Source organism: Capra hircus, chromosome 19, assembly GCF_001704415.2.
Source record: "Capra hircus breed San Clemente chromosome 19, ASM170441v1, whole genome shotgun sequence".
Classification (NCBI taxonomy): Eukaryota; Metazoa; Chordata; class Mammalia; order Artiodactyla; family Bovidae; genus Capra; species Capra hircus.
The window spans coordinates 12,127,236-12,148,256 of record NC_030826.1 but is presented as its reverse complement, the minus strand read 5'-3'; the positions used below and the strand labels follow the sequence as shown (position 1 = coordinate 12,148,256).

The 21,021-nt window shown below is 36.7% G+C and overlaps 1 protein-coding gene across 1 annotated transcript in view; it reads right to left on the bottom strand.

Moving 5' to 3' along the window:
• The window catches only part of APPBP2 (amyloid beta precursor protein binding protein 2), a 60,148-nt gene that overhangs the window by 5,648 nt on the left and 33,479 nt on the right, over window positions 1-21,021 (bottom strand). The window contains exons 5-12 of the mRNA XM_013971826.2: window positions 15,727-15,895; window positions 11,793-11,882; window positions 9,440-9,507; window positions 9,254-9,359; window positions 8,258-8,382; window positions 5,213-5,298; window positions 3,318-3,508; window positions 1,874-2,039 (exon numbers count right to left, since the gene is read on the bottom strand). Of these exons, the coding sequence (XP_013827280.1) occupies window positions 1,874-2,039; window positions 3,318-3,508; window positions 5,213-5,298; window positions 8,258-8,382; window positions 9,254-9,359; window positions 9,440-9,507; window positions 11,793-11,882; window positions 15,727-15,895 (1,001 nt within the window). The remainder of the gene's footprint in view (window positions 1-1,873; window positions 2,040-3,317; window positions 3,509-5,212; window positions 5,299-8,257; window positions 8,383-9,253; window positions 9,360-9,439; window positions 9,508-11,792; window positions 11,883-15,726; window positions 15,896-21,021) is intronic.

Genomic DNA, 21,021 nt, shown 5'->3' with positions numbered 1-21,021 from the left:
CAAAAAATATACAGAAGAACGACACTGGTGGTCCAGTGGTTAAGAATCCACCTGCCAAAAAAAAAAAAAAAAAGAATCCACCTGCCAATGCAGGGAACACAGGTTTGCTCTCTGGTGTGGGAGGATCCCACATGCCTTGGGGCAACTAAGCCAGTGAGCCACAACCGCTCCAGAGTCCAAGCTCTAGAGCTGAGAGACACAACCACCAAAGCCTGCACGCCGAGAGCCCATGCTCAGCACCGCGAAGCCCGCGCACAGCAAGACCGAGCACAGTCAAAAATAGAAAGCAAAACCAAAACACACAGGAAAATAAACGGGAAACTAACAAGGCCGGGTACTCATAGGAATGAGTGGCAAGGAGAAATTAAGGGCAGTCACACATCTGTGAGACCTTTCTATATAGTTGACTATTTTTTTTTTTTTTTTGGTTATGCCATGCGGCTTGGGGATCTTAGTTCCCTGACTAGGGATCGAACCCAGGCCCTCAGCAGTGACAGTGAGGAGTTTTAACCACTGGATTGCAAGGGAACTCCACAGTTCTGACTTTTCAGAGTATTAATATTTCACAATAAAATAATTTAGCAGACTAAATAAAAACAGGGGAATTTTATACAAACATAAGCAAATAAACCTAGTTCTCTCATAAATGAGTAACTCACTGACAGCAGGTGGTAGGGAGATGAGCAACCTAAGTAAATTTTGAACACAGTATTCTGATTATATACCTTCAGGTTAAGGACAAGGTAAAATGTAAATGAATATTAGGCTCTAAGCAGTAACTTTGGTTTTCATAGTACTATGGGCTAACAACTCTAAAACTACTTTATCTGTATTGTAGGGTTAAGCAAGATAATCTATTATGGATAACGAGGAATCTTCACATACACGGATATATGATTTGAGGCAAAGGTAGCACAGCAGAGGGGAAAGACAGTGTTTTGAAAAAATGGTCCTGGTCAACTGTATACCCATACAGAAGGGAAAAAGGAAGAGGGGAAGAAATGTGATCGCCATCTCACAAATTTCCAGAAGATCATCTTCCAAAAGAGTATCTTCTGACTTTGGGGTAGAAAAAGATTCCCAAAACACAATTTAAAAAGTGTTAACCATGAAATAAAAGAGCAATATTTGATATAGTAAACTTTAAGAACATTTGTTCTTTGAAAGGCACCATTAAGAAACAAGCAGTAGAGGGACAGTTATCTGCAACACATTTAACAAACAAAGGGCTTGTTACATCTAAAGTATATAAAGAACTTCCATAAACCAAGAAGAAAGTGACAGACAAATTTAATAAAAACATGGGAAGAGTTTTAACAGGCACAACATTAGGTGATGACCACAGGACCTTATTTTGTGATAAGTCTGAACTGAAAACAATTCAAATGTTCTGAATATCAACTAACAGTAGAATGGATAAATAATGATATACTAATTCAATACAATATTACAAGGCACTGGAAATTAACAAGCAACAGGGATATGAACAACACTGGTGTATTTCACAATTGATGTTCACCAAAAGAAACAAAGCATATAAAAACATACATTGTATTTCATTTATATCAAGTTCTAAAACAGCTAAACTTGGTCTACTTTAAAATCAGGAGAAGGGTGAGGATGGGCTAGAGGTATTGTTTACACAAATTTTTAAAATAACTATTTTTGCCTTTACTTGACACACTACTGTCATATTTCTTATTACTGGCTTCAATTATCAATAAATAATCTTTAGCAAAATGTTTTAGAAGACTTCTGAGTGGCTCTTGGAGATCCTGAGCAGCTCTAAACTCATTTAAGTCTTAATAACACTTCCCTATACAACATATAAGACATGTTGATCTCTTATCAATTAAAACAATTTAAAACATACCAATTGCTATAGATCGCAAATAAAGTTTCTCAGCATTTTCATACTGATTCATGTCATAATTATATAAGGAAGCCAGATGTCCCACTGAAAGGGCTACTTCATAATCTTCTTGACCAAGAAGTTGTTCTTTAATCTGAATTGCTTTGATGTGCATTTCTTCAGCTTCCTGAAAAATAATCAAGCTGTATTAACCATTAGGTTATACTTTTTACTATGTCAACAACTCTTGTCCAATTAGTAACATTCTTCTAAGTGCCAAAAACAGCTTATGATGGCATAAGGTAATCTGATCAGAGAAGACACTACACTGTTCCAGAAGTTGCCTACAGGAAGCATCACTGGCTTGGGGAAGCTATGCACATAAGCTGACGAAACACTGAAATACACCAAAATGACAAGAGAAAACATGTCCATGTAATAAAAAGCTGTTAGAAAAAATTAACATCAAACTATTCTAAAATGAAAACTTCTTTCAATTTAACACACCCCAAAATTTAACTGAACTGTGTTATTATTATTTTACATGGAAGTATACTTTATTATTCCATTTTTTTGAGTTTTGATAATTTTTATCTCAAAAAACTAAACAGGTTAACTGAGGAATGTGTAAACTGATTTTCAGATAAAAATGAATGTCTTAGATAGCAACTCTCACTCCTTTCTTATTGTGACCCTATAAGAATGGATGCTTTTGAACTGTGGTGTTGGAGAAGACTCTTGAGAGTCCCTTGGACTGCAAGGAGATCCAACTATTCCATTCTAAAGGAGATCAGTCCTGGGTGTTCATTGGAAGGACTGATGCTAAAGCTGAAACTCCAGTACTTTGGCCACCTCATGCAAAGAGTTGACTCTGATGCTGGGAGGGATTGGAGGCAGGAGGAGTAAGGGACAACAGAGGATGAGATGGCTGGATGGCATCACCAACTCGATGGACATGAGTCTGAGCGTACTCCGGGAGTTGGTGATGGACAGGGAGGTCTGGTGTGCTGCAATTCATGGGGTCGCAAAGAGTCGGACACGACTGAGAGACTGAACTGAATGAACAGTAATACGAATTTATAACCCAAAATTCTAAAAGGAAACTAAATTCAGTATATTTTTACCACTACAATTATATAATACTTGCATTATCTTACATTTCCTTGCACACCTAACTATGTGTCAGGCATTCTGCTAAGTGTTCGATTTGAACTATTAGCTAAGAGCTATGTATTAAGTCTGATATATGTATTTTTCTATGGTTTGTATTTTTGAATTTTATTTATATTTTGACTGTTTTATACTAGCTATTTTCTCAATTCTTATGTGAAATAATGTGGAAGTATAATAAACGTATACTTTATAATTTAAGATCACTGAAGAAGCATTACTTAAGATTTGTTATTCACACTGTACTTTATTACCTAAGATTACTTAGACAGAAAAATACAGTAAAATGTGCTACCTTAAATTTTCTCATTGACTGATAAAGTCTTCCAAGATTTCCATAGTGTTTTGCAGTCTGTACATTAAATTCTCCAAAAGCTTTTTTAGCTAGTTGGAGTGAAGACAGGTGCAAATCATGAGCTTCTTGAAGCAGCCTCTGTTCAGTTTCTTTATTATGACAGTCAATAGCAATCTCCTCTAAAATAAGTGCTGAATAAGAAGGCAATAAAATCAGTGCACTTTCAAACCATGTATCAAAGCTCAGAACATAAACTTTAGAATTAAATTTTATAAATGTTATTTGTATATACTTATATATGTTTATGGTTTAGAACCATAAACCATATAACATACCAAAGAACTGGTAAAGATGAGCGTATTCCATTTTAATGAAAGGAAAAAAAACCACTTTTGGGGTCTTCTATTTTGCATAGTATAATGGATTTCAAATGTAAGAAAAACAACAGTATACAACAAATTACTTTGCAGAATTACCCTTTATTTTACCAGATCAGTTTGCTTTGCTGACGTGAAATTGTTTTTTAAACAAACAGAAGAAAGACAAAAATGAAAAGGCAAATTTTTTAAAATTATGAAACTGTGTCAAGGACTACCTAACCACTCTTGAAAACTTTGAAACCACATTTGCAAACTATATAACCTTTAACCAAATAGAAGTAAAAGAACTGGTTTCCTCCTAACTCACTTGACCAGTCAAATCAGATAAGAAGATAATATAACTTCAAAGTCCTATTCGAGACCCTCAAACTCCATTTAAAGTTTTACAAATACATATTCTTTAACCAGGCAATTTTATTGCTAGGAAAACTGTTCATGTGCACAAAAAGTAAGAGATTTAGCTCACAGCCTGGTGGGCTGCCGTCTATGGGGTCGCACAGAGTCGGACACGACTGAAGCGACTTAGCAGCAGCAGCATTTTTAAAGAACAAAAGATTAAAAAAAATTAAGAGGTCCCATAAGACAGGTGCAATTAAAAACATTAAAAAATTAGAAAAAACATCAGAAAAAAATCAGGAAAAAGATATATACCTGCATGTATTGAAATGAGAAAATGTTTGTACTACATCGAGTGAACAAAGCAGATTACAGAACTAAAAAAAATTATTCACTCATTTCAGTCTTCGAAGAAAGAAAAGTCTAAAAAAAATATTTGCTCACATGTTAATTCTGGATTGATGAGATTTCAAGTAACTTAATTTTTTCTCTTTTAATTCTTGACATTAATCATATATTACCTGCATGACTTCAAAAATGCAAACTTAGAGGAAAGGTAAAGCCTAGTTCCAGAATCAAGGTAAAAGTTACTCATCATGCAAGGAATTACCACACAGGTGACCCAATCGTCAGCAAAATGAAAGGCCCGTGGCAGTGACTGCAGAAGAGTTAAAAAGTAAAGAAGAAAGTGGTATGTGGTAAGAGCCTTACAACACTAAAGGTAACCTGATACGGAACTGAGTTTCAGAATCTTGCACAATAAAGGTGAAGGTGCGTGAAAACACATCTGCAGTGTCACTGTGATTCTTCAATCCTCCCCTCAAAAGGAAGGAATGAATGAATGAAAGGAAAGAGGAAAAGGAGGAAGAGGCAAGTGCAAGGAAGGAGGAAAGAACGGTGTTCTAGCCTATGAACAGTGCTGTATGAGAGAGGCAAACAACTTTTCATTATGAACCACTGGAAATTCTTAAGAGATGTGGGCAAATATGTTAAATCAGTGATTGGTTGTTTTAGCAATATATAGTCTAATTCTGAGGAAATAAACAAATATTCCTATTTTATACCATATACCATCAATTTTAAAATGTCAAAGAGTAGACATCTATTATAATTGACAGCTAAAGAAATCTTAAAATACATCTATCTATCTATCTATAGGAGACTAATTACAAAGGGTACCTTTCACCCTCTTTGAAGAAGCCAAAAGAAGATGATCTTCAGGTAGGATGTGGGTAATGATACCAATAGCTCTTTCTGCATGAAACCTGCAATACAGAAGATAAATTCTGGCATTTATGTTACAAATAATTTAGGCATTAAAAATCCCCGTAATTTATAACAATAATACTGGTAGAATTTCTAAAACTAGCTGTGGTAAAGAACTAGTTTTTTGCTTTAACGTTCCAATCTTTTGTATACTGAGTTCTCCCCGCTCCTTAATTTATTTTTATTTGAAGGATAATTAAATGAACTTTTAAACATCCAGTGGATTCCCATCTATCTCCCTCATAACCAACTATCACAGCCTACAAGGCTTAATACAACATGATCTTTCACTGGGCTACCTCTCTGACCACACCTCCTACCAGTCTCAGAAATAATTCCCTCTTTCCCTTCTAGCCACACAGGAACTGCAGTTTTCTGAACATGTAAAGCAGTTCTAGCCCAGAATTCTTGCATTTGTTTTATTGTCTCTCTGGAATGGTTGTTCCCTGAATATCCATATGGTTTACCCTCACTGAAGTCTTTCCAGACCAGCCTATAGACAAGACCCTAAAAAAAAATCTACCATCACTCTCTAAACTCAGCTTATTTTATTCTTCTTCACAGCATGTATTCTTATCTGACATGTTTGATTATTGTTTCATGGCTCATCCTGTCAAACAGAAGGCAAGTTATTTGTCTATTTTATCTGCCAGTTCCTTTTCAAACAACTCCACACCTATTCCCATCCTTCTTGGACTGAGAGGAGATCAAACCAGTCAATCCTCAAGGACATCAGTCCTGAATATTCATTGGAAGGCCTGATGCTGAAGCTGAAACTCCAATACTTTGGCCACCTGATGTGGAGAACTGACTCATTAAAAGACCCTGATGCTGGGAAAGATTGAAGGCAGGAGGAGAAGGGGACAACAGAGGATAAGATGATTGGATGACATCACCAACTCGATGGACAGGAGTTTGAGTAAACTCCAGGAGTTGATGATGGACAGGGACGCCTGGCATGCTGCAGTTCATGGGGTCGCAAAGAGTTGGACACAACTGAGCTACTGAACTGAAATGCAGCGATCATCAATTTTCTCAGATCTATCTTCCAAATTGCTGTCTCTTTGGTTGTATCTACTCTGCTATTTAATTTGTCTACTGGGTTTTAATGTCAATGACTATTTTCCAATTCTAGCTATTATAATTTGTTTTCATAATAAGTGTTTATTAACATAATTCACACCACCACAATTTAAAGTGCACAATAGGAGGTTTGGGGCATATTTCAGAGTTATGCACCTATCACTATTAATTTCAGAATATTTTCATCCCCTCCAAAAGAAACCTTGTGCCCATCAGCAGTCACTTCATTTTCCTCCAACTCCCCCAACTCTAGGGAACCACCAATTTACTTTCTGTTTCTACACGTTTGCCTAGTCTAGACATTTCATACAAATGAAATTATATAAATGTGGTGTGGTCTTCTTTCACTTAGCACATTGTTTTAAAGATTCATTCAAGCTGCAGCATGTCTCAATCATTTTATGTTACTGTTTGTTTCTGGCTGCTCCGTGCGGCAGGTAGGATATCAGTTCCCCAACCAGAAATAACTCATGCTCCCTGTGGTGCAAGTGTAGAGTCTTAACACTGAACCACCGGGAAGTCCCATTTATTTGTCTTATTGAAGTATACTTGATTTACAGTGTTGTATAAGCTTTAGGTATACTGCAAAGTGACTCAGATATACATACAGTTCCCTCAGTTTATTTTTATATCTGCCTTCTTCCCTTAAGTTTCCCTCTATAGGGCCATACAGTAAACATCTCAAGATTATGTGGTACACACTCTGTCCCAACTATTCAATTCTGCTGTTGTAGCATAAAAGCAACTACAGACAAAACATGAGTGCATGGGCACTGCCAGGTTCCAATAAACCTTTATTTTGCCTTCAGACCATAGTTTGCCAACCCATTTATACCCTTAGTCATCTAAGAATCCTTACTTCATAGCATCAACCAAAACATTCTGTTAACTGATATTTTTAGTGTTCTAATCTTGTTCATCATGTCTTCTGACTCACAGAGAAAACGTTCCCTTATTTAAAACCATTTTTTATGGTGAGTTCATCTTAGGTAGAGTTAGGTCTATGCGAAGTCTGTATGGCTTGGACTGAAGGTTAATTATTACCAAGAGCTTTGTATTTTCTCCTTAAAAGCATCCTAAAAGAAATCAGCAGTCTCAAAGTACTTCTTAATGTTTTCCTCAGTTTGGGGTTTCCTGTATGCATGATGCCCAAATACAAGGGAGAAGTCTATAGCCTATAAATTCCCCCATGAGGCTCGTTTTGTTCAACTGAGAGCCCAGCCTAAGATGGACAAACTTCCATGTCACCTCTCTTGCCAGTGGGCAGTTTCTCCCCTGGTCTACCCTTTCCCTGAGGGTGTAGCTTTCATCTTGGCTTTAAGTCACAGCCTCCTGTGGGCTAAATGCCTTATCTCTTAAAACCAGGACTGGTATTCAACCAAGGTCACAGAAACTTCTAAGGCCTTCTAGGCCTTCTCACCCCAGAAGAGTTACACCATAGTTCATGCCTACCCTTTTTGGGTTTTAGTGCATTACTGGCCCTTGGGGATTTCCTCCCTCTCTCTTACAGGCTTAGTTATGCATTAAAAAGATGACTGTCAATATCATCCAGTATTTCCGCATGTTATGATCAAGTCTGTACACTACTGTATTAGTCAAGGAAAGATTACGGAAGCAGATACTTAAAAAAAAAGACATTTTATATGATGATATAAAAGTCTCAATGTCAAACCACGTAAGATCTAAATGAATGGCTTATAAATTGGGATGATTTTAAATGACTTCAAGAACATTTTAGGGATCTTGTTAATGTTCTAGGAGGACAACCTTAATCCATTAATTTATACGTTAAATAGTACTATGTTAGGGAAAAAGCTATACCAAACAAACTAGCAATAGCATTTAATTCCTCATGAAAAGGAAAGTAGAACTTACAGTGCATTGTCAAATTTCCCAGAGCTATACTGGTGAACATAAGAAGAATAAGCCAAGTCTTCATGAGCTGTTGCTACGTGAATATTTTTGCCACCAAACACTGACTGCCGAATGTCAAGGGCGGCCTGAAAGAGTCAAGAAAATAACTGATAATACTGTGAATCCTTAGAAAACACTACCTAGTTAAATTAAGCAGTCTAGTGACTTAAATATATATTTTATATACTCAACCCCATCAGTTTCGGAAAAAAGCTCTGCTGTAGTTAGATCACGTGTATGCTTAGTGGCTTCAGTCGTGTCCGACTCTCTGCGACCCCACGGACCATGGCCTGCTAGGCTCCTCTGCCCATGGGATTCTCCAGGCAAGAATATTGGAGTGGGTTGCCATTTCCTTCTCCAAATTTAGATCACAACAGAACATAAAAGTCACTCACGGCTTGATTTTCTGAAAAGTAAGTCTGAACTAAAAGGCAATGGCTTACTAATAAAAGTCATACACATGTCTTAGGAATTACATTAGTGTTTTTTCTCTATATCCTCTTCAGAAATAACTGTGAAATCAGGGATACCTTGTCCAGAGTGATGGCGTAACAAATCATGTACCTAAGATTGACTAAGGCCTAAAATAACTGTTATCTACCCTTCTTGCTACTACAAAGGCAGCTATAATGATTTGTGCTAAAGTAACAACAAAGACATCATCTGGGTAAATGAAAAAACTGAAAACTACTCCTAAATACTGACCCACAACTCCAAACTTTTTCCCTAGATGAGTCTCTTTAATTCCTAAAACAGTACGTCTTAAGAAGTTTTACTTCTTTAATTCCTAAAGAAGTTAAGTTTTACTTCTGTTATTATTTAGTAAACTAATGGTGTGCCATATATGAGAAAGGGCTCTGAAAAAGTTATTTTTAGAGAGTAGTTTATACACCATAAACGAATTATAGGTCAGCAAGTTAATTTAGGTTGAAAGAAAAAGTGTAACCATTAACATACCTGATAAATTGCAACAGACTGACAGATATTATCTACATTGAGTAAGTAGAACCCATAATCTAGCAGTGTATCAGAATATTTTGGGTGTTTGGATCCAAAATGATCCCTATAAAAAGATACAAAACCATTAGGATATAAAGTAGAGAGAGACAATTTTAAATGGTATTTTTAATAACAACCACGTACCGTGCCAAATACACTGCATGTTTAATTAACTGCTCTGCTTTCTTAAATTCACGTTTTACAACACAAGCCTAAAGATGAAACGAAAAATTGTTAAATAACTCACAAACAGTTAATGAATGTGTTAAAACAAATACGATTTATATATTCAAACTACAATGGTTAAAAAGAAAAAAATCTTTAAATATAAATAGAATGGATCTATTTGTAATTTCTTTCCTTCCAAGTATGTGAAAATTCCATTATAAACAGATGTGTACATATCCTGGGTAATTATAAAACTTAAAATTTTCCGTCATGCCCAGAACTAAACTGTTATAACAAAGTTATCTTAAAAAGATCATATATTCCCATTCTTACATGTTATTAAAATAGTGGGGGGGGTTGCTTATATATTTTTGAGATTAATTCTTTGTCTATTGCTTCATTTGTTATTATTTTCTCCCATTCTGAAGGCTGTCTTTTCACCTTGCTTATAGTTTCCTTTGTTGTGCAAAATCTTTTTAAGTTTAATTAGGTCCCATTTGTTTATTTTTGGTTTTATTTCCATTACTCTGGGAGGTGGGTCATAGAGGATCCTGCTATGATTTACATCAGAGAGTGTTTTGCCTGTTTTCCTCTAGGAGCTCTATACTTTCTGATCTTACATTTAGATCTTTAATCCACGTTGAGTTTATTTTTGTGTATGGTATTAGAAAGTGTTCTAGTTTCATTCTTTTACAAGTGGTTAACCAGTTTTCCCAGCACCACTTGTTAAAGAGATTGTCCTTTCTCCATTGCATATTCTTGCCTCCTTTGTCAAAGATAAGGTGTCCATAGGTGTGTGGATTTATCACTGGGCTTTCTATTTTGTTCCACTGATCTATATTTCTATCTTTGTGCCAGTACCATACTGTCTTGATGACTAGCTTTGTAGTATAGGGAAAAAGAAAACCTAAATGAAATACATTACTTAGCTCTACTAAGCAATGTGCTGGGTGTTTTACATGCTCTGCTTCATTTAACCGAAAGGAAAAAATCAACAAGCAAGGTCTCTTCAAAATTCCCACTTTAAAGAGAACGAAACTGAGGCACAGAGACATTAATGAAGTTAGCAGTACTTCAAAGAGATGCTTTTTGGTGAGCGTATTTATCTATACTTAGAAAACTTCATGGGAAAGGGCATTTTCCATCTAGATTGTTGGGGGACAAACCTGCTTTCAATTCTATTAAAAAATTAAATATGTTATTTACATCTAAAAATAAATAAATAAAATAAAATAGTGGGAGGTGGGGTGGGGAGACAGAGTTCACCATTATTTCCTAAAGTACTTATTTATATCCCAGTGGCTTAAAACTATTTGGAAGTTTTCCATCTAATAATCTTTAAATGTACAGAATTCCAAGTATTCCTATTACTTCTTAAAATGTTCTGATTCATGGGAAAGTCAGTAGACTTTAACTCTCTAAGTATCATTTAAATACAGAATTATAAATCTTGCACATAAATTAAGCTGTCTTTATACTAAACGTATATTCAATGTTTTTTAGCTCTAATGATTACCTGAATATTTATGCTATTTACTTGCTCTAAAATGACTTACTTTACAGAAATCTTAGACTCTTCTGTCATTTTAGAAAAATTCTTCTAAATGAAATTTCCCTAAGTAAAACCAGCCAAAGTGGAATATTCAAAATTGAAAAGCTCTGGGAAATACTATATCTGAAAATTATATCAATGCTTTAAAGCTTCAGTTTACTAAAGCAATTTAAAAATATTACTAAATGATTTCAAAGACTTAATTCATTCTGCCTTTTTTACCCAGTAAGAAGAAACATCAAGTAAGTACTTCCCATCAGGTCAAGAACAGAAAGCTATCACACTGTGAGACTGCAATACTGTGACTGAAAGATTTAATACTAGGCTATCCTTTAGGAGAAAAGTGACCAAAGCCCATACATCATGGCATAAGGAATTCGGGTTGCTGTAAAGGTTAAAGAAGCAGCCAGATTCCTGAAACTGAGCGGAAAAAATTTAGAAAATAGACGTTGGTATCCATGAGTATGCAACACTTAATTTTTTAAACAGCAGGTGGTGGTTGCTGCTGTTCAGTCACTCAGTTGTGTCTGATTCTTTGCGACCCCATGGACTACAGCCCACCAGGCTCCTCTGTCCCTGGGATTCTCCAGGCAAGAATACTGGAGTGAGCTGCCATTTCTTTCTTCGAAAGATCTTCCCAGATCAGGGATTGAATCTGTGTCTCCTGCATTGGCAGGCAGAGCCACTAGGAAAGCCCCCAAACAGTATGTTAACTAACACAAATTTGAAGCTTATTAAACTCTATAATCCATTTAATAATTCTAACGTGATATTTACCTTGGAAGCTTGTCTTAAAACGTCCACCACGACTCTGACTGGCAAGCCTGCTGTGATCTCCTTCATTGCCTCAATGCACCATCTGTACGCCTGAAAAATTCACAGAAGAGCAAGACCTGTGATAGCGTTCAGTGAGACGCTTACGACTCCCTGCAAGCTCTCAGGCGCCTGAGTGAGAAGACACACACAATATGCACACTTAAAACTTCCTCTCAGAGGCCGAGTTTTCTTAGAAGTATGCTTGTTACGTTTTCTTTGGATATGTGACACATATTCAGGACATCAGAAGCATGTTCTCTCTGTCCCAGAGCCTCGGCACAGACCATTTCCTCTGCCTTACAATACATTCCCCTCCTTCCCGCAACCCCCTAAACCACCTAGGCTGTCCTTCAGGTTTCGGCCCTGGACAAGGTTTCCTGTACTTTCCTCCCCCTACTGTGGCACTTCTTTGCTATACTGTTATACTATAATCGCTTGTATAGTTGAGTGCTCAGTTTGTGCTATTCTTCTAAGCATTTTATGTGCAGTAATACAGTTAACCAACACAACACCTCTTTGAGACAGTATCACACAATGTGCTAGGACCTAGGTATCCAGTAGGGAACAAAAATAAAATGTTGTTCATCTCCTAGTGCTTAGTAGGGTAGAGGGTGGGGAAGCAAAATTACTCTGGATAGTAAGAACTGCTTCAAGGAAACAAAAAGTATTACAAAAAGATCATAAAAATGTGGGGAAAACCACCTGAAAATTAGAAAGTAAACATTTGTTTTCTTCTATAAGCTTCCACCTCTTCCATTCCACCTAAAAGATGCTAACTATTCAGAAGCAATTTTGATGCAAAAATGAAACAGGAAAAAATAAGCAAAAATGATTTGGGTTAAAAAAAACCTGGTTTGTAAGATACTAAATAAGCTAATTTTGCCCCAGTAAGAGCGTAAAATCTGTGGTAAACTGTAATATTGCTTTTAAAATATTTACTGTCCCTCCTTGAGGAAAGATAAAACTTCCTTTTCACATTAAAAATTTCCTTTAGCCAAAATATTAATTAAAATATAAGCAGCGTTGATGTGAAATGTGCCATTTCTAGGAGAAAGCTTCAAGAACCAGTAATTCCTTCCCCATACTGCTTTTGCCTTTGCTCCAGTGCTGGTAATGTTCTAGATAGAGGCTGCTCCACAACATGCGGGTTTTGATCAACGTGTAGATATGATGTGAAGCAGAGCCACAGAGAGACCAAAACAGGAAACAACATGAGCAAGAAATCAACTGGTATTATTCCAAGTCAGTGCTGTTTGGAGGTTGATATTATCTTGGTATTTCCTAGACTATATGGACTAAGAGGAGAATATGGTGATAATTCATCAAACTATATCCTCAAGATTTGTGTACTTTTCTGTAGGTATCAATGACAAATTTATAAACTATCAAAATTACACAAGAAATATCTCTAGACTTAAATGTTCCTCATGAATGTGCAGTGAATTCCAAAGATCATGAATAAAATATAGTATGTTGCTGTTGGTTGCCATTTAGTTGCTAAGTCGTGTCTGATTCTTTTGCAGCCCCATGGATTGTAGCCCATTAGGTTCCTCTGTTTATGGTATTTTCCAGGCAAGAATACTGGGGTGGGTTGCCATTTCCTTCTCCAGTATAATACCCCTCCCAATTCAAATGTTCAGAAAGAAAATAACTATCACTTAAACAGTAACTGCTGGTAAATTAAGTGGAAACTGGTGAATAAAAGGTATTTCTGTTCCACTGAATACACTGGTGAGTCTGGATAGAAGAAGATGGGCCTAGAGCTGAGTACAGGAGTAAAAAATGGCAAGACATGATTCACTTTACAGAAGAGAAAGAAGGATGCAGGGGAGTATGAGAAACAGAGATGAAAAGAAAGAATGAAAGAGCAATCAGAGACAGCCAAGATGAGGAGGACATATGTGGAGAGATAAAAAGATGGTCGTGGTGGGGCACCTAAAGAACTTAGCCATGTCTCATGGCTTGCAGGATCGTAGCTCCCCCACCAGGGACTGAGTTTGGGTCCTCTGCAGTGGAAATGCCAAAGTTCTAACCACCAGGGAATTCCCAAAAGACCGCCAGGAATTCCCAAAAGAACTTTTAAAGGTAGGCAAATACCATTGCTGTATACTTCATTCTCATTTCCATAAAGGCTGTCCACACAAAGGCCTTTTGTGAATGGGGTTCTTTGTTTTTGGTGTGTAAAACAACAGAAAGGGGCCAAATTCTATATCTAGACTGATAAGCTTTGGAACAGTTACTGCATAAAGGGGCAGCAAAACAAGTCATCGATAGAACCAATTCAGCAGACAGAAGAATTCAGCACCGAAAAGAACCAGAAAAAAATATAGAAACCTTCTGAGAAAATGCAGGCATGCTGATTCGGATTTTATATTTTAATAAATAAGCTTGATGACTAAAAATAAAGTTTTCCCCCCAACTTTACTGAAGTATAATTGACAAATAAAACTTGTATATATTTAAGGTGTACAAGATTTGATATACATATACACTGTGAAATGAGTATCACAATCAATCTAATTAACACACGCATCACCTCAGTGTTCTTTTTTTGTGTGTGATGAACACATTTAAGAGCTATTCTTAGCAAACGTCAAATATACATATAGTATTAACTACAGTCAGCATGCTATAATTATATCCTCAGAACTTACTCATCTTTGAAATATTAAGCTTTGAAAAATAGTTAATGTAAACAATGAGGCATGCCTCTTTGGAACAGCCAAAATCTGTAACACTGACAACACCCAATGCTGGCAAGGGTATGGAGTAACAGGAGCTCTCACTCCTTCCTGGTGGGAACGTACGCTGGTAGAGACAATCTGGCAGTTTCTTAAAAAAACCTGCAAACTCTCACCACGCACTTCAACAAGAGCATTCTTTGATAATGCCTTCTCTGATAAATATTAAAAGCAGGATGATCCTAGCTTTGGGGTTGTAAACATCACTTTACAATTATTCTCTAATTAGAATAAAAAAAATAGAATCTCTAATTTTACTTCTAATGGTAACTTTCCTTTAAATGTGGAATATATACATATATATTTACATTGCAGGGAAAAAACTGACATTAGGGCAATTTTAAAATATTAAAGCTAAAGGACAGCTATCTGACAGTGCAAAATAATTACGATATTCTTCTATAAATAAAGTAACCTTGTAAAAGAGTTAAGCCCACACAGCTCACTTTTCAACTATGTATTCATTAGCACCAAAGCCTTAATTTAATATTATAAAGCCAAAATGGAGGCTACTACTTTCTGATAACTCAGAGATAGAAGCAAAACAATGCAATTAAAGTATAAATAAAATCTAGGTTCCCAATGAAATGAATGCCTTCAAGTTATGAGAGTTCACCCAGAGCTCAGTTCAGTTCAGTTGCTCAGTCATGTCCGACTCTGCAACCCCATGAATTGCAGCACGCCAGGCCTCCCCGTCCATCACCAGCTCTAGGAGTTTACTCAGACTCACGTCCATCGAGTTAGTGATGCCATCCAGCCATCTCATTCTCTGTCGTCCCCTTCTCCTCCTGCCCCCAATCCCTCCCAGCATCAGAGTCTTTTCCAATGAGTCAACTCTTCACATGAGGTGCTATACAACCAATAATAAAGCACCCACTAAAGGTTCATTTAACAGAGCATGCTGTCAAAATAATTTAGGCAGAAGTACATTTAGTCAAATTAAAAACAAATGTAAAATTTTACACATGTATGTTTAAAATCCATCTCACAGAATACTCCTTTTGCCTATTCAAAATATTCCATTACAAATGTATATTGCTTTATGTAAACCCAGTATGTGAAAATGAGATTAAGACAAATATCAGATTATATGACTTATTTTCAGTTTAACAGTTACTTACTGGTTATAATGAAATATACTTCAAAACACTCACCTCATCATAGTGACTTTTTGCAAATAGGAGTGCACAGAGTTCTCCATAGAGTGCAGCTTTGTTTGCCTGCTGGCCATGTTTTGAGAGTTTATCCATATATGTCTGAGCTAACTTAAACGTTTCTTCACCCAAATGGTATTTGCAGTTTCCATTTCGCACATGAAGCAATCTGCAATTACACAAATAACATGAGCCTATTTCTGATAGCGATCTTCTGTATGGGAGACTTGGTAATCTCTTATAGATGGCTATGTAGCACCCAAACGAGTTAAGGTCACCAGACAGAAGAAACGAGGCAGTACTGGAAAACAACTGTCCGGCTCCAGCGGGGACCGACTAATACACAGAAAGAAGCGTATGTTCATCCCAGAAAGCTACTGACGATTAATCTGATCCAACGTTGATTCCTTATCCTCTCTAAATATTTTGTATACTTTGTGCACTCATCATGTACTACATGTATTACTTAACTCTCTTTGTTCCAAATCCCAAAGTAATACAGTTTTATTATAAGAGATTTGGAAAATAATGAAGACAAAATGCTTAATTCAATTATCTTTCTAGAAAGACAAGTTTACTGAAAAAGATGGTACTGCCAGTTCTTTCTTTCATAACCTTTATCCTCTATGATGGAAAAATAGAGAATTTTTTACACACAAGTATCTGCAAAATCAGGCTGATTATCTAGTGATATGTAAGAGTAGTAAAATGCTTTAGCTCAGACTGAGGTCAAGAAAGCAACAAGCTATACATCTGTACAGACCATATAAGAGACAGAACACTGTGAGGACTTGACATATATTTAAGAATCTATTATGATGTTGGCTAAAACATTACATCCATATATCATGCCAATATAATTTTATGAAAATGCTCAGCTCTGAGAGGGAACAAGGTATAAACATCATTTAAAAGAAAACCAAGTGGAAAATAAATAAATGAATGAAAACCAAGTATTAAAAAAAAAGGAAAAGAAAACCAAGTATGGAGAGGTTAGGAAGCATTCTTCACGAGTATTAAATGAAACCCAGATACTTCTTTTATATCTATTCCAAAAATACTAACAGATCAATGACCCAAGATGAGAAAGACAGTAACAATCTTCTGATCTCTAGCTTTCTGTTGTATAGTCAGGAAAAAAAGAGAATAATTTTATTATTTTTAGAAAGTGAATTATAGTTGATTTACTATATTGTATTAACATAATTCCCTATGCCATACAATAAGACCTGTTGTTTATCCAGTCTATATATACCAGTTTGCATCTGCCAATCCCAAACTCCCAATTCATCCCTCTCCCTCCCCCTAGGCAATCACCAATCTATTCTAAGAGAGTACTCTGGGGGACTTTCCTGGTAGTCCAGTGGTTAAGACTGTGTGTGCTCCCAATGCAGGGGCCCAGGTCTGACGCCTGGTGAGGGAACTAGATCCCATATGCTGCAAAGAAAGATCTGACATGTCACAAGCTAGACCCAGCGCAGCCAAAAATGAAAAGAGTAATTCTAAATCATCAGGATTATTCAATAAGGTGGAACACTACACAATGTGCATCCTTCCAACACTCACCATACAATTAACTGATTTTAGAAAGACTGAAAGCCTTATATAAAACAACACAGTGTATCACTCTAACGGCAGAAAATAAAGAGGAACTAAACAGCCTCTTGATGAGGGTTAAAGCAGCTGGCTTTAAAACTCAACATTCAAAAAACTAAATCATGGCATTCAGTCCCATCACTTCGTGGCAAATAGATGGGGACAAGCGGAAATAGCAACAGATTTTATTTTCTTGTGCTCCAAAATCACTGTGACTATAGCCACAAAATTAACAGATGCTTGCTCCTTGGAAGAAAAGCTATGATAAACCTAGAGAGTGTATCAAAAAGCAGAGACATCACTTTGCTGACAAAGGTCTGTATGTACAGTCAAAGCTACGGTTTTTTCCAGTAGTCGTGTATGGATGTGGGACTTGGACCATAAAGAAAGTTGAGTGCCAAAGAACTGACGCTTTTAAACTGTGATGGTGGAGAAGACTCTTGAGAGTCCTTTAGACTGCAAGGAAATTAAACGAGTCAATCCTAAAGGAAATCAACCCTGAATACTCATTGTTAGGACTGATGCTAAAGCTGAAGCTCCATTACTTTGGCCACCTGATACCAAGAGTCAAATAAGACCCTGATATGGGGGAAGACTGAGAGCAAGAGGAGAAAGGGGTGGCAGAGGATGAGATGGTTAGAAAGCATCAATGTCCCAATGGTATGAGTCTGAGCAAACTCCGGGAGATAGTGAAGGACAGGGAGGCCTGACCTGCTGCAGTTCATGGGGTCGCAAAGAGACAGTGATGACTAAGCAACTGAACAACAGCAACAAGGTTAATCAAACATTCTGAATGAAGTATCTTTCATGATACCGAATTTCTTTTTTTTCCCCATTTATTTATCTTAGTATTTACTTGGCTGAACAGGTCTGAGCTGCAGTATGTGGGATGTTTACTTGTGGTGTGCAGGATTTTTTTTTTTTTTTCTTAGCTGTGGTGTGCAGGATCCAGTACCCTGACCAGGGACCGAACCTGGGCCTCCTGCACTAGGAGGATGGAGTCTTACCCAATGATCACCAGGGAAGCCCCCGATTTCAACTTGAAGAAAAAATATATGTAATTATCAGGTGAGTGGATTAGATTTATACTTTAAACCAGAAATATAAAAGTAGAAAAAAATTATACAGACTTTTCATGCTAAAGTAATACAAAATAAAGAGACACTGTCATTTGACAAATTGCTGATTTAATAACCCAGAGTTTGCAATGATCCCTGCCACAATGAAAAAAAAAAGTGAAATCTAGTAAAGAGAGAAAGAATCTATGACCATCAGGAGCTTCATTCTAACTCTGCAGGCACTACAGAACGGGGAAGACAGCCTCTTCAAAAAATGGTGTTGAGAAAATTGGGCAGCAACACACAAAAGAATCAAAGTGGACTACCTGCTCACACTATGCACAAAACTAAATTCAAAACAGATGAAAGGCATGAGTGTAAGCCCTGAAACCATAAAACTTCTAGAAGAAAACACAGGCAGTAAGCTCTCTAACATCAATCTTCCTAATTTTTTTTTTGTTAATATGTCTCCTCAGGCAAGGGAAACAAGAACACAAGTAAATACATGGAAACACATCAAACTAAAAAGCTTTTGCACAGCAAGGAAATCTATCAAAAAACCAATTCAGGTCACCTACTGAATTGGAGAAGATACTTGCAAACAATGTATCTGATAGGGGGTTAATATCCAAAATATACAAAGAATCCACACAACATCACCAAAACAAAGAACCTGATTAAAAAATGGACAGAAGTTCCTGGATATTTATCCAAACAAACACATTAATTAGAAAAGAGGTATGCACCCCTATGCTCACTGCAGCATTATTTACAACAGACAAAATATGGGTGCTACCTAAGTGTCCACCAATAGATGAATGGATAAAGAAGATGCGGTATATACACACAGTAATAAAGGAATGAAACCCTGCCATCTACAATGACATGGATGGACCTAGAGGTTACTATGTTAAGTGAAATGAATCAGAGTGAAAGACAAATACTGAATGACTTCATTTATACTTGTAATCTAAAAAACAAATAAACATTACAAACAGAAACAGAGCTACAGACACAGAGAATGAACAGGTGGTTGCCAGAGGGGAATGAGTACAGAAAGAAACACGTGAAGGAGGTTAAGAGGTACAAACTTCTTGCTGCAAGAGTCACAGGTACATCATGTACAATATGGAGAATACTGTCAATAAGTTTGTAAAATCTCTGTATGGTGACACATTATAACTAGGCTTATCTGGTGATCATTTTGAGTTATACATAAATATTGAATCACTATGTCGTGTAACAGGAACTAAAAAGAGTATTGTGGATCAATTATACGTTAAAAACAAACCCATGGAAAAAGAGATCAGATTTGCGATTAGCAAAGGTGGGAGGTAGGAGGAGAGGAAGTGGACGAAGGCAGACAAAAGTTACACATTTCCAGTCATAAGATAAGTATGAGGGCTGTTAATTTAATGATAAAAGAACATTACAGTGTGTTAAACATATACAAGTTGTTAAGTGTCAATCCCAAGAATTTTCATCACAAGGAAAAATCTTTTGTATTTCTTTAATACTGAACCTACATGAGGTAACAGATGCTCCTTAAACTTGTGATAATCACTTCACAATGTATCTAAGTCAAACCACGGTGTTGCACACCATCTTGAATGTATACAGTACTGTATATCAGTTACATCTCAGGAAAACTGGAAGGGAAAGAACTTCATTCTATTGGGGAATGGTGTATTAAGGTAGGCAGACAGACATCAATAAGTAAGACATTTAAAGATAAATGCTATGAGGATAATAAAAAAAATAGGGTTATATGATCAAAACCTTCTTAAAGGAGGGGCTTAGAGCAGACAGAAGAATTCTCTTCCGTCTGTAGAAATAACATCTGAGCTGACACTTAAATGTAAGAGGTAATCATGTGCAGATCTTGGGAAACATGTTCCAAACAAGTGCAAAGGCCCTAAGAAAGGGAAAATAATTCTGTCATAAAGAATAGTAAGAAAGCCATAAACAAAGAACAGTAAGAAAGCCAACATGCCTGGAATATCATGAATAATGGATCATGTGAAGAGAGATAAAGTAGAGGAAAGTGAAAGTGAGAGTTGCTCAGTCCTGTCTGATTCTTTGCGACCATGGAATTCTCTAGGCCAGAATACTAGAGTGGGTAAGCCTTTCCCTTCTCCAGGGGATATTCCCAGCCCAGGTCTCGTGCATTGCAGGCAGATTCTTTACCAGCTGAGCCACAAGGGAAGCCTGAGAACACTGGAGTGGGGAGCCTATCCCTCCTCCAGCAGATCTCCCTGATCCAGCAATCGAGCCAGGGCCTCCTGCATCGCAGGCGGATTCTTTATCAAGTGGGCTATCAGGGGAAGTCCACAGTAGAGAAAACAAAGATTTTCATAGGGTCTAATCTGACACAGTAAGGCATTCTGGCTGCAAAAGTGAGTGAGATGATTTCTGTTGTAGGACAACACAGTCTAATAAACCCAACTGAAATGTTCCATATCTGTTCTACTCAATTTAGTAGCCACAAGAGGCTAATAAGTATCTGAAATATGCCCAGTGTAACTAAGGACTGACTTTTAATTCTCAATGTTAAATAGTCACAGGTGGCTAATGGTTACCATATTAAACAGTAAAATTTTAGAAAGACAGCTGTGGTTATACTGTGCAGAATGGATTACAG